Consider the following 13,604-nt stretch of genomic DNA (forward strand, 5'->3'; position numbering starts at 1 on the left):
AATTAGCACTGAGAGAAACCCAGAAGAACCAGGTGTCCATCAACTGAGGACAATACAATCTAGCAGTGTTTTGTGAAAGAACGTACTGAGGAACAGATTCCATCCTGTGAATTGTTATACAATGTTCTGTCTTTTGGCCCAGGAATTCAAGGACTCTTCACCCCACAATCAAATCTCGTGATATATTTCTTGAGGGTTGGGAGGGATGTCACCAGTTCAAAAAGACGCTTCAAGTCGTGGTTTTAGGACCCTCTAGCACCATAGTAAAGTTCCACTCTTCCACCAGTTACTATACTTTGGATCTCTGAAATACAGTTTGAAGGAAATGCAGCATACTTGTAAGGATGCAGTCAAGCTAGAATCTGACAAATGAGGCCTGAACCTGAAACGTTTTTTGGAAGCCTTCAAACAAAAAGATAAGGACATATCAAAGACCACAAAAGGAAAGAATAAGTGACTCCGCAGGCACGCTAGTTAATCAGATTCTCAATTCTTTTGCATGCCCTAATCAGAGATTTGTTTTTAAAACCAGAATAAGAAAATAAGAATACTGCTGTCAGCTCTTCCTAAGGTTTTAGGCAGTTAGGTTCCTTATGGTTCAAATAAAAGGACAGCTTCTCCGTGTTTTTCCACCAAAGACACTGGCATCAGTACTTAAATTCAACTGTTAGAAGGGACTCGTGCCCATGAGAATTTCCTGCTTGGATGACCGGCAAGCTGCTCAGAGACCAAAGATTATGTGCAGCCAGTAGGAAACAATACAGACATAAGAAATTCCACAGTCGAAGAGAACATCTTTAAGGGGAAAAGATGAAAGCATAGCCCAGGAACAGCCGCCATACAAGTGGACTTTCATTCTTAGCTACAGAAAGCACAGAGAAGCAGATACTGTAAGATACTGAGGGAACAGAGATACAGATTGTTAGCCTAAGAAATATTTCCCATGGCAGTATTATTCCCCAGGATATCATGAAATGGGTTTTAAGATGTATTTTGTTACTCTAGAAGAGAGCTTCTTCTACAAGAATCATTCGATGACCTGAGTGTGCATGAGAGATTGAGTTTTCTGGACTCTGATGCTTTTTTCTTTAGTGGGCATTTTCTCTGGATCCAAGGATGTTTGACCTTACGTTTTCTTTTGGGAGAAGGAAGCTCCAATGAAGGAGAAATTAGATTTCCTTATTTAGGCTTAGTCACCTAGCTTAAGAGGTGCTGAAGAGATGCTGTCCCTGCTGTGAGGCAAGGTAGATTAATAGACTTAAGATCAGAAGGGACCATTATGATCATTTAGTCTAGCCTCCCACGTAACACCGGGTACAGGAATTACTGGGTAAAATTCTACATCAATACCATCATTCTAACTTTGGATGAACTAGAGAATATTCATTCAAAAAGACATCTCATCTTGATTTAAAGACTTCAAGTGATTAAGACTCCACCACATCCCTTGGTAATTTGTTCTGATGGTTAATTACCCTCACTTGAAATCTTGCATCTTTTTTCCCAGTCTGAATTTGTCTAGTTTCAGCTCCCAGCCACTGGATCTGGCTGTGCGTTTTGCTGCTAGATTGAAGAACCCTTTAAGTCTTCTTCCCACACAGGTATGCCTAGTCTATGATCAAGTCACTTTTTATTTGTCCTTTTTGAGAGGAAGTTTAAGGTTGGGAGCTGTCCCTTTACCATGTCTTTTTGGGGATGGAAGGACAAAAAGCATCCAATTCCTTCTTAGAGTTTAATAGACAATAGCAGAGAAGTAGACTTCCGGCAGGAGCAGCAAATCCTGGCCATGAACCGAGTGACTTATGTTCCAGCACTCTCTCTGAGATGGTCTGATGCAAGAGGTTCCGAAGAGGGAGGGGGCACTGGTACTATGGCTCTCTTATTTCCAATTTGGGCACTTTACTCAAGAATTCTCATGGCAGCAGTCTTGATTGACATGTGAACTAGCTGTGTAGGCAAACTGGAATACTGCTTGGGGGAGCCAGATCTTCAGGAAGCATTCAGGATAGAACATATTCTCCAGCCAAATAAAGAAGCTCACCAAGTTAATTTCTCCCCCCTTTACTTAAAGTTTAGAAAATTAGGAGATAGAAGCTGTTCTCCCTGACCAAAGCAGTAATATGGGATCATACACCACAGCCACAGAAGTAAAGCAGGGGACCATTCAGAAGAGGCAAGTACTGTAGAGCGGACAGCATTTTGCACATAGATTCCCATGAAAGGAGTTTTTGTAAGTTACAAAATTCAGAGCACCCCAGAGTAGATGGGTATGCAATTCAGTTGCTGCAGGACAGTGGGACACCTGTCCTCCCCACTCCAGACTGGAGCTGTACTGAAAAGAGGGAAGCATTTTAGTTCTCGTGCATCAGCAGGGAAATTCCTTCCTCTTTCTTCTTTGGCATTTTGTCTTTTCCCAACTATTCAGTAAGGATCATATCCCTGCTACGTGCTTCTCTGAAGGCAACAGAAGATATTAAAGTATTTGGGAAGTTTCCTTGGTGCTCTGAGAGGGGAAAAAAGGTTAAGACACTGGCCCCTTTCACACTGCTGTTGCTGCCACTCGCTCTCTGGATATGGAAATGTTTTTTTTTACTTGCCACTGGCAAGCACATTCTTCAGGTCTTGCCCATCTCTCTCATTCAATACATATACTTCAGAGACGTGCACAAAGCAAAACCAGCATCTTCAATGCCAATTACATTTAACATTCCTCAGGAATATTTTTACAACCTATGGAAAGCATGTAATAAAAACCGTTATTGGGTTAATAAGACACCCAAAGTCAATATTTAACTACTGTCCAAAAACTTGGATAGCTGCAAGTCCATTGAGATCAATCAACTTCTCTTTCAAGAATTTTTCATTCTAAAAGCACATCTATATTTTATTATAAGAAGAACGTGAAAGCATCATCTCTTATGAAGAAAACAAAAGTAACTGAGTTAAAGCTAATCTAGCCAAGTCCTTGACTCATGCCTTCTTTTTTGGCTTTTGCAGAAAGCCATATCCAACTCAAGGATTTGTTTTAGGGAGTGGGGGTAGAAGAACCTATAGGCTGTTAAGCAGCTGCACTGAGTGGTTCCAAAGGGAATTCTACCTGGGAGAATAGAGACTGAGAAATAAAGGCCGTTAAATTGTGTAATAACTTAAATAGAAAACTATGGCACTTGCTAGGAAGAGTTTTTGCAAATTTTTAGAGTTCAGTCTAACAAGCTGTTTTATTTTGCTCCAAGTGATGAGATATGGTGGAATAATCACATTCCTTTTTTTAAAAGCTAACAGTTTACAAAAACCAACAAGATATGCATTCAAAAACAAGCCTTCCCTTCAAAATACCATAATACAATATGAAAAAATGCCCAACTTCAGATGGTTAAATAAAAAAGTCATCCTGAAGACCTTGTATGTTAAGTGTCAGCTTAGTGCAAATTTTACCTGGGGGATGAAAAAAAGAGGAGGGGTTTAAAATGGAAATGCTGTCAAAGCTTTAACTATAGCATAGCAAAAATGACTGTATAATTACCATTTATATAACTCCTGCAGAAATTTAAGGGAAAAAACACCTTTACTTTTGTTCCAAGACAAATTGTTCTACTGATTCACATCTGCAAAAGCACTTCACTTTATCTTGAGACCACAGTCCTGAGGTATTTAATTACCCTGTCAAGACCACTAAATGGTCTGGCACCATGCCCTTTCCCTCAATCTCTGCTGATTGATAGCATCAATAAAATTCACTTGCTTTAATTAAAGCTCCAAATAGGATCCTCCTTTTGCCACTCGCTAGATCAATGTTCTTTAATACTGGAAGAATAAAATACAAAAGTGAGGAGGGCGTCTCTTCCTCACCTTCACAGTTCATTTGCCTCCAGTGTTCCTATGGGTTTTTTTACACAATAAATAGATATCTCCCAGTTCTCTCAGAAGTTGGTTAATGGTCACTATTAAAAACTTCTCTATTAAGATTCCTTCCTGTTAATACACTTCCACAAATATGAACAGGTCAGACCTGCGAAGACTAATGCAACTGGAAAATATCCCTCATTGCTACATACATTCAGCACATGTAGAAGTCTACTAAAGAGAAGTTAATGGGTCTGCGTACTTAGTCACATTCATTATTTTATTATATAAAAATCCATATAAACTGTTTAAAAAAACATCGTCATAAGCAGGATCCCCTCAGGCAAGCAATAAATTATGGCACAGCAGTTACTTTAAGATGATTACTCTTGCAGAACTGGATAATTGTTCACAACCAACCAAGTATTGCTACCAAATGAAAAAAACATGGTGCACACCATAAAATTACATGGCGAACTATTTCAAAAAGGTGTGCACACCTGCAATATGTTTCTCATCTCAAATCTTTTTACTATAGCACATGTTATTTCTTGGAACTCAGATGAGAAAGTATTCTATAAATGTTTGCCCATTTTACACTTTCAATATTGCATTACATTATTTTCTGTTGGACAGTTAGTAGGTGATGATCTCAAGAGAGGAAATCTTAACAGGTGTGGCCAATAAATTTGGAAAGTGAACTTTCTGCCAACGTCTGCATGAATGACACTCCATTTTAAGCCTTAGGATTTTTTTTTTTTAAATATATGCAAGAGCTATGGAAGAGTGGGAAGAAAACCTACAGATTTAATACTTTTGATTAAATATTTCTTAAATCTATATTCCCCTGACAGGTGATAATTATTCTTGTAAACACTTTAATAGTCAACCAAAAAAAAAGTTTCTTGTAGGAATTATGAGAGAAGAAATGTTTAACCAGCCTTTGCCCAGCTAGAAATCAATTGCTAACTTGCAAAGAAGGGCAGAGGTCTGGAAGCTGTATTTGCTAACATAAATGCCGTACACAAAGAAGTGCTTCAAATGGTGATACTTGCCTAGGATTAAGCAAATCCATGCATCAATGACAATGGTGACCTCAGAAAATCCCATGCCGAGTCTTCTCATTTAAGTCAACTCTGACATTCAATCCATCTCACATTAAGTGATTAATCTTTCCATGGTGCCTTGCATTTTAGCCCCAATTCAAACTGAATTGGTATAATGGAGAAAAAAAACAAACCACTTACTGGAACCAGTGGTATTTCTGTGGGACTGAGTTCCCCAGGGTCATCATCCATGAGTTTTTGTTCCATTAATATCTTCTATCTGCATCTTTTCAAAACTCACTAGCTTACATTCCTGGAAGAAGTAATTTCTTTTCAAACCGAAGAGTAAATACATATAAGCAAGTGGGACCAGATGAAGGGGTGAGAGAGAGGAGGGACTATATCATCTCAATCACAAAAGTTAAAGATTTCCATCTAGTTCATTTTCTGTTCAAATGCAATAGCTCACACAGCACTAAAAAGGTTCCAGCAGCAGTATCTTCCAAAAAGAGAAAAAAATCACAGATTACAAAACATCTTCTATTATGCATCAAATTACCACCTTATGATCAAACTGCATGGTTAGATGAATCCAAGACCTAAAGCTGTGATTAGACCTGCAGATAAAGGTGTACACACACACACACACACACACACACACACACACACACACGGTAAGCTCTGTAACTGTCCATTATTTGGGGCAGGGATTTTTTGTTCTGTATGTGTACAGCTAGTAGAGTGGGTCTTTGATCCTGGATTGGGGGCCTCTAGATGTTACCACAGTACAAGTGTAGATTTTTCCGATCTGCCAAAAGTCAAATAAGAAATTAAAACAATCAGGGCAGTGTAACACAAGTTCATAACCTGCTGTGCTTACTCAAGTGGGTCTGAAAACATGATTAGACTAATAAAAACCAAAGCAAAGTATTCTGCAACTATTTTAACAAAATCACTCCGTGTGGCTTTGCTCTCCTACTTTTCTTTCTTTAAATGTTGGAGACTAGTAATTGCTCATACGGCAACATGGGCAAAACCAGGCTGCCGCTTTTACAAATGCAAAAGCACATTTTCTGCTTCAAGAAAAAAAAGTGGTGGTAGACTCTCAAAGATTACGGGTTTTACAGTAAGTAGCTAGTGCTAGAGATCGGAATGGAAACCATAAGTTACATAGTGCTCAAGTTACAGTGCCATATGGCAGGTACACTACCCTCTGAAATGGGCTACTTTCACTTCATGGTGAAAGCTGACAAGTTGAATCATTTCACCAAAGCTGCTCTTCAGTTTTACCAACTGCAAGATAGTGGACAATTTCAAGCAAAGAAGAGTTTTTTCAAGTATTAAATATTCAGAAAAAAAGGCTACCATTTCACATCAGTTATGCAAACTCAAACAGGCCCCTCTTGTCACAATACTGTGCCCAGCTCTCACTGTTGCCTTCCTTAAGGGAGTCAAATGATGGACAGTCCCCCTTTGAAGGAAATGTGTAAGAACAAAGCTATTTCCTGGCTGATGGGGGAAACCAGCGATAGTTCTAAGGACCCGTTTGTCTGGGTTTGCTAATTTTAGCCAGTACAAAAAGTATTGGTAATAAGAGTACCACATACCAGAAGGAAAGGAACGAAATCATGATCAGCCGCAAATAACTCTGATATAACTTTACAGGACTGCTATCATCCTTGCCGGGTCACTGCTTAGAGGAAAGTGGTTTAAGATGAAAAACCCCAACCATGTGCGCATTCTGTATCACACAAGCCTTTAGGACTAACTCCATATCAGTATGTACAGGAGATATGCAGCCTGGGCATGCCTGAATCACTAGTTTAGGACTAATCTGATGACTCAAATCAAGACATAAGCAACTCATCTTCGGTTGTCTTTTCTCAACTCTGAACCCCATACAATGGCAGGTCCTTGACAAGAATCATATGGGATACCTACCACCATGAAGCAGCTCTGACACTTCCAATGTATGCAGGTTTTGATCAATCCCCAAACATTAAATATCCTTGGCTTTAGAGCCTGTAGCAATGTCCTAAAACCTCTCTCTGAACATCAAAGAGTATGTCAGGGAAGAAAAGATTCTATCCACCACACCCACACACACACCTAAGGCAGAACTTTGTTGTCCGAGGATAGCTCAAACCTTGCAAATCAGCATCTAAGCCAACCCAGGATACAGGACTTTCAACAGATCCTTACGAACGGAAACGTACAAAACTCCTTTCTTAGGGCCAGATGCTCCTTCTCCTTCTCTCCATTATGTGAAACTCCCACTGAAGTCAACAGGATCAGAATTCAGCCCTTAATGTGCATGATAGGAGCAGCACTCAGAGTTTGCAAAACCAAGGTGGAAAAGGAGAAGTTTCATTTCAGTGCAACAGGTGGTCTCCTTTTGGCCTTCTGAGTTGGAATGTGTTTATGAAAATATCTAGACACAATCCTTACAAATTTCAAACATTACTGTCAACCACCTCGGAGGATCATTTTGATTTTGGCTGTCTGGCTTGAGTCACACACCACATTAAACATGCCCTTCTGACTCCCTCCCGGCAAGGCAATAAGGGGACTTAGACAAGAGCATTCTATGCAGAAGTGTTTTACTTGGGCAAGAAGTGTGCCACAAACACAAAAATGCACCTTCAAAAACAATTACAACACTGTCAGACCACAAAAAATTTCCTTTACTTCAAGTAAAAAAAGGAAGAAATCTTTAAACATTTGCAAATTCTGTAGGAGATTAGTCTAGTCCCTTATGCCCTCCCCCCAACCTTAGTCTTTTTCAGATCAGTTCAAGAAAAATCCTTTCAAGGGTCAAAACCTCTGTTAAAGAAAATTCTTGTACATCCTTAAGCACCTATCATGTCTTTCATGCTAAAGCATTCCTCCAACACAAATACAACATGTATTTAACAGGGACAGAACAGCAGCTTTTAGCAGAATTTGCTGATCACTATTACTTTAAATCAATCTTAGAGGTCAGAGAAACCATGCCCTGCCTTTTTCACTTTTCCCCAGAAATAACATCTTTGCCTCAACCACATCTTTAAATGTCCCAGATTCACTTTAAAAGTTTAAACCCTTTCACAAGCAAACTAAATCTCCAAAGGAGCAAGTCTGACCTCAGTCAAAAGGGCAGGACAGGTTACATTTGGTAGTGGAGATCTGAAGTCACTAGTTAAAACACCCAATGTCTTTAACCTGAATGATCAGATAGTGAGCAGGATGACAGTTATCTTTAGACACTAGACAAAGCAAATAAGATAGTCAGCAAATAGAAGGATGAACAATATTTTATTGGACCATCCGTGAGATATGAAGCACTTCCTGACAAGTTATCCTATTTCACCTGTGTTCCTTGGCTTCTAGAGTCCAACAAGAGTCTAGGATGTTAGCATAGTTCTGATTGAACTAGTTCTATAGAGACTGAGCAAGTTTGGACAGAAGAAGTTTAAAGGTCTAGAAAATATGACCTACAAGGAAAGACTAAAAACTAGGTTTGTTTAGTCTGGAGAAGAGAAGACTAAGGGGGACAAACAAGTGTCTCCAAGTACATAAATGGCTGTTCTAAAGAGAACAGTGATTAATTTTTCTTCTTATCCACTGTGGACAAGACAAGAAGAAATTAGCTTAAATTGCAGCGAGAGATTTAAGTTAAGTATTAGGAAATTCTAAGGGTAGTTAAGGACCGGAACAAATCACCTAGGGAGGTTGTGGAATCTCAGTTATTGGAGATTTTTAAGAACAGGTTAAACAAACACCTGTCAAGGATAAACTAGATAATACTTAGTCCTGCCTCAGTGCAGGGGACTGGACTAGATGGTCTACTGAGGTTCTTTCAGGCCTACATTTCTATGAAAATAAGTGTTCAAGAAGAGCCCTTGGAACAATCATTCCACTGAAACTGGACACAAGAGCTCAGGTTAATATGCTACATGCAGGAGATTATGAGACTGAAAATAAGACCTAAACAGGGACCAACAAACAAAAATAACTGGGTATTCTGGAACAAATATACCAGTGCAGGGGCGATACTTTGCTTGTGTTAACCATCAAAACACCATATGCAGGCTCCCTTTCATTGTAGTGCCATGGGAGGGGACACCAATTTTGGGCCTAGCTGCATGTGAGAAACTCAAATCTGGTAAAAAGAGTGTTCTCACTACAAGATTATACTGAATCTGGCTATGAAGCACTTTTTCAGGAATATTAGGACCTGTTCCAGGAATTGGGTTTCTTGAAGGGTGAACATACAATCCAGATAAGCAAGCATGTTCCTCCAGTTATTCATCCATGTAGAAAGATGCCATTTGCATTCCGTGATAAACTCAAGGCTGAGCTTGCAAGGATGGAAGCAATGCACGTAATGTGAAAAGTAGAGGCGCCAACAGAATGGGTGAGCTCCCTAGTCATTGTGGGAAAAAGCAACGGGCAGCTACATGTATTCTTGGATCCTAGAGACCTCAACAAGGCTGTACAAAGAGAACATTTCAAACTACCAACCAAATAAGAGATTATGGCTCAGTTTGGAAATGCTCAATATTTCAGTAAACTGGATACATCCTCAGGGTTTTGGTAATTAAAATTAACAGAGGAAAGCTCAAAATTACACACATTTAATACTCCATTTGGAAGATACAGATTTTTATGCTTACCCTTCAGTATAGCTTCAGCACCAGAGGTGTACCACAAAACCACACACATGATCTATGAACATATTAGCAGTGTGGACACCTCCATGGATGACGACATATGGGGCTCAATGAAAGAGGAGCATGATCATCGACTTCGGCAAGTCCTAGATGCAATTAGAGCTGCAAACCTCACACTAAATAGGGACAAATGCGCCTTAGGAGTTAGAGAACTGATTTTTGTTTGGGACATTATTTCCCATGAAGGTGTAAAACCTGATGAAAAGGACTTTTGACAGTGGGGGCGATACACAAAGCGTTGCTGGTCTACTGAAGTACACCCCTGGAGAATGGCTTTTCCCCAGCTCTGTTATTAATGGGAAGAAGGATTAGATCTACTTTATCTATTACTGATAACTTGCTGCGATCTCAGAAAAATGCCACAATTCGGAAGATGAAAGAAAAACAGAAGTGGAAACAGAAATATCTTGACAGAAGAACCCATGATCTCCCATCTCTTAATCCAGGTGATAGAGGTGTGATTCCTCAGACACACTAATACTTGAGGCCAAAAGGGTACCATTAAAGAACAGCTGCATCCACTGTCTTATGTGGTCCAGACAGACCAAGGGGACACGTTTCAATGTAATCAATGGAATCTACAAGTTATCCTAGAGAGTTCCAACACTGTGAAAGTTGAGGTAGATTCCAGCATATCTCCTCTGACTGATCCGGTATCACCACCACATTGTGAAGAAACTGCCGGGGAACAAGAGAACACAGACTTGAATGAAGGACTGTGTACTGAGAAGATCTGTTTGGGTGATCAAACGTCCGGAAAGTGGATGGTAAAGACTCACTTGAGAGTGATGTGCTAGTAACCTCTCCTCTCTAGGTAGTTGAGATGTTGAGTTTATACACATGTATAATTAGATGTTAGTACATGCATCATTAGATAGTTTACATGTATCTAAGGGTCAACATGTTTTCCCTAGGAGGGAAAATGTAGAGATATGCTTATAGAAGATGATGATTTAGAGAGACGCTCCCTAGCATGGGACAGCGTTCTGTGAATTGGGAGATGTGCCCTACATCAGATCTAACATGGCTGCTCCCAGCTGCATACCTGGGAGTCACTCCTGTCTGTTATTAAAGTTCTATTCCTTACTCATTCAATAGTTCATTCTTTAATGAACCCTCAAGATTGTTACACTATGAGGTCCCTTCAGGCCTACATTTTATGATTCTATGAAAATAAGTGTTCAAGGGGAGCCCTTGAATTTTAGGAATAAAAGGACAGCTAACCTCATCCTCCTTCCTCCATTCTTGCCCTCCAGCTTTGAAGGTACTCAGGTGATAGCCTAAATTGGTTTAGGTGATGGCACTCAGTGAGGGGGAAAGATTGCTCAAGGTTACTTTTGTTCTTTACAATACAGTTTTACAGTTCTGTAGCTTGGCCTGCCGGATAGCACTTGGGGCAAAAACTGAATCCACAACATTTCAGACTAACAGGTACATGGAGGTTGGCTATGATTTTTGGAGTCCTAGGGTATGTCTACACTGCAATTAAAAACCTGTTGCTGGCCCATGCCAGCAGACTCGGGCACACAGGGACTGGGCTAAAAGGACGTTTAGTTGCAGTCTGGATGTTCAGGCTCTGGTTGGCGCCCAGGCTCTGGTACTCCACAAACCTGAGTCAGCTGACATAGACCAGCCACGGGTGTCTAATTACAGTGCTAGGATTTTTCATACTCACACTTATTCATTCTAGCACATTTTATTTTAAAACAGCTTTTCCCAGGGACACAGAGTCTACATAAGCAACATACATAGTGCACTCAGGAAAAAACAGGGAAGTGATGCACTCTCGCCAAATAACAAAAGCTTTCAGAAATACAATATGCCATATATTCTAATGAGGGAAACCTCAAAAATCATGACTGTGTTTTAATTATAAGCTAGTAATTATGAGGATCTATTTCTTAGTTAAAATGCAAACAGGCATACACCTGCTATGAAAACAAATTTGGTGTATAGTTTAGTAACTTTTGTTCATGCTAATGAACGGTTACTAAATGCCCTAGTTTCTGAATACAAAAAACCCACTAGTTGTATTAACAGTAGCAGAAAGCATAAGCCACAGGTAGAAAGGGAAGAGAACATATCGTGGTGATTAGCATAACAAAACTAAGACATCTGTATTTTCCTCAAGTTACAATTAGCACCACATACTTTTATTGTTTTCGTTTGAAGTCTCAATCCGTTCAGTGTGTTGATAGCCTTTTCAGCATCCTTGGGGTCAATGTAGTTCACAAAGCCATAGCCCAAGCTCTGTCCTGATTTAAAAGAGGAAAGAAGAGAAGAGAACCCGTTAGTTCTGCATTACTAGAGTAAATGAACTGAGATATTTAAGAACTACACCAATATTACTACACAAAATACCCTATACTAGAAAGAGCTGCCTGACATACTGATTTTTCAGTAGCTTCTTGCTCCTACCAGTTCTCTCCCATGGCATTAATGTTTATAACTAGTTCTCTCACCTTCCCATGGACTGCCTCAAGTTTAGTGCTGAAATTAAGAACTGGAAACATTCTTATGAGAAATGGTTTCAGGAGTTCGTTATTGTCAAACAGAGGCAGGAGGTGGTGTAGGAGCTGCCATAAAGTTAAAAGATATGTCAAATCCACAGTATTAATATATCACCAACTTTCTTCTACATTCAATTATGGATCAATGATGAAATTCTATGATAGCATTTGGCATCTTAAATGTTTCAAATGGATTAACCATTAGAAAATCCCTAATTCTGAACAAAAGCCAAAGATTTATCAAATTATGAAAGCAACCTTTTTATACGATGAACTCTTCTTCAAATATCTTTAAACTGGCATTGCACCACTGCCAAACCCATTTTATCCTATGTTCACGCTACTCGACTGCACGTAAGCGTAGATACCCTTATATGGCAAAGGGTATCTTCATAGAAAGATATGATAATTGGTTTTCTTTGGCATCTACAATGACTATTACATATGAGATGTTTTTCTGGAATTTTCAGTAAGTTTTGGTTCACTGAACAGCGTGGTTCTAACAACTGGATTGTATCCCATTATGTAGCTGTACAGGAGGAATTACAGATTAAAGCCACTTTTTGCAACTTTAAATCCAACAATATGGCCACCATGAATGTTATTTGCCATGACTGTAGCCTTTTTTAATCAGGATTTTATCTATATGCATGCAAACAATTAACTATGTACGTGAAAAGCATTAGCTAACTTATGTTTAACAAAAATGTAACAGAAATAAGCATATTATTTTTCATCTTCAAAGAGCTTTATGAACACTCATTTTCAGAAAAGCTGTAAAGTAGCTGAGTGTTTCATTTGAGAAATAGGGAAATGAGCACAAGTCATCCAGGTCAATTTTGGCATTTGGATCCCTATAATTAGGCACCTACACACTTATGTAGACACCTAGGTGGTGGTGCTGAAATCCCACTGACAGAGTATTTGCCAAAGATAAGAAAATAGCATTCAACTTTAAAATATTCTAAGATTTCTCTTTATAGCAATACAAGCACCTTGGAGATACATAACTGGTTAATGTGCACATGTGTCTATATACAGCATGGATTAAAAAGCAGCAAAATGTTCATGATTTCTCAGAAAAATCCTAATCATTTCAATAGGACAACCAAAGAATACCTACACAATTTGGAGTGACTTTTCTAAGAAACACTATACTATGAAGGATGAGAAGCAACAGTAGTGCATCTAGTTAGCACCCTGTCAATCTTTAGAGAGCCAGCCTTTTGGACAGACCCAGGAGTATCTCTGAATACAGCATACTTAGCATTCCCACGTGCTCCTAAACAGGTAAGTCTAACAGCTGAAGAACACTGTTTGTGTATCAGTACAAAGGGTACTCCTGCAAACTTTAATTTCTTAAAGTGTTAATCAGCCTCATAAAAGAAAATCCAGCTATTGATAACATGCAATGATTTGTTTTTTTATACATACACACAGCCATCTTCAAAAGCGACATTTCACTATGGCCTCTGAGCAAAAGCCAAGGTTAA

At 39.2% G+C, this 13,604-nt stretch overlaps 1 protein-coding gene across 7 annotated transcripts in view; it reads right to left on the reverse strand.

The window, feature by feature from the left end:
* Positions 1 to 13,604, reverse strand: part of ELAVL2 (ELAV like RNA binding protein 2) — a 134,630-nt gene that overhangs the window by 23,057 nt on the left and 97,969 nt on the right. For all 7 annotated transcript variants that reach the window (XM_067553156.1, XM_067553159.1, XM_067553158.1 and 4 more), the window contains exon 4: positions 11,753 to 11,856. In XM_067553156.1, the coding sequence (XP_067409257.1) occupies positions 11,753 to 11,856 (104 nt within the window). The remainder of the gene's footprint in view (positions 1 to 11,752; positions 11,857 to 13,604) is intronic.

Source organism: Emydura macquarii, unplaced genomic scaffold (genome assembly GCF_026122565.2).
Source record: "Emydura macquarii macquarii isolate MOO-44397 ecotype Brisbane River unplaced genomic scaffold, CSIRO-AGI_Emac_v2 contig_1451, whole genome shotgun sequence".
Classification (NCBI taxonomy): Eukaryota; Metazoa; Chordata; order Testudines; family Chelidae; genus Emydura; species Emydura macquarii.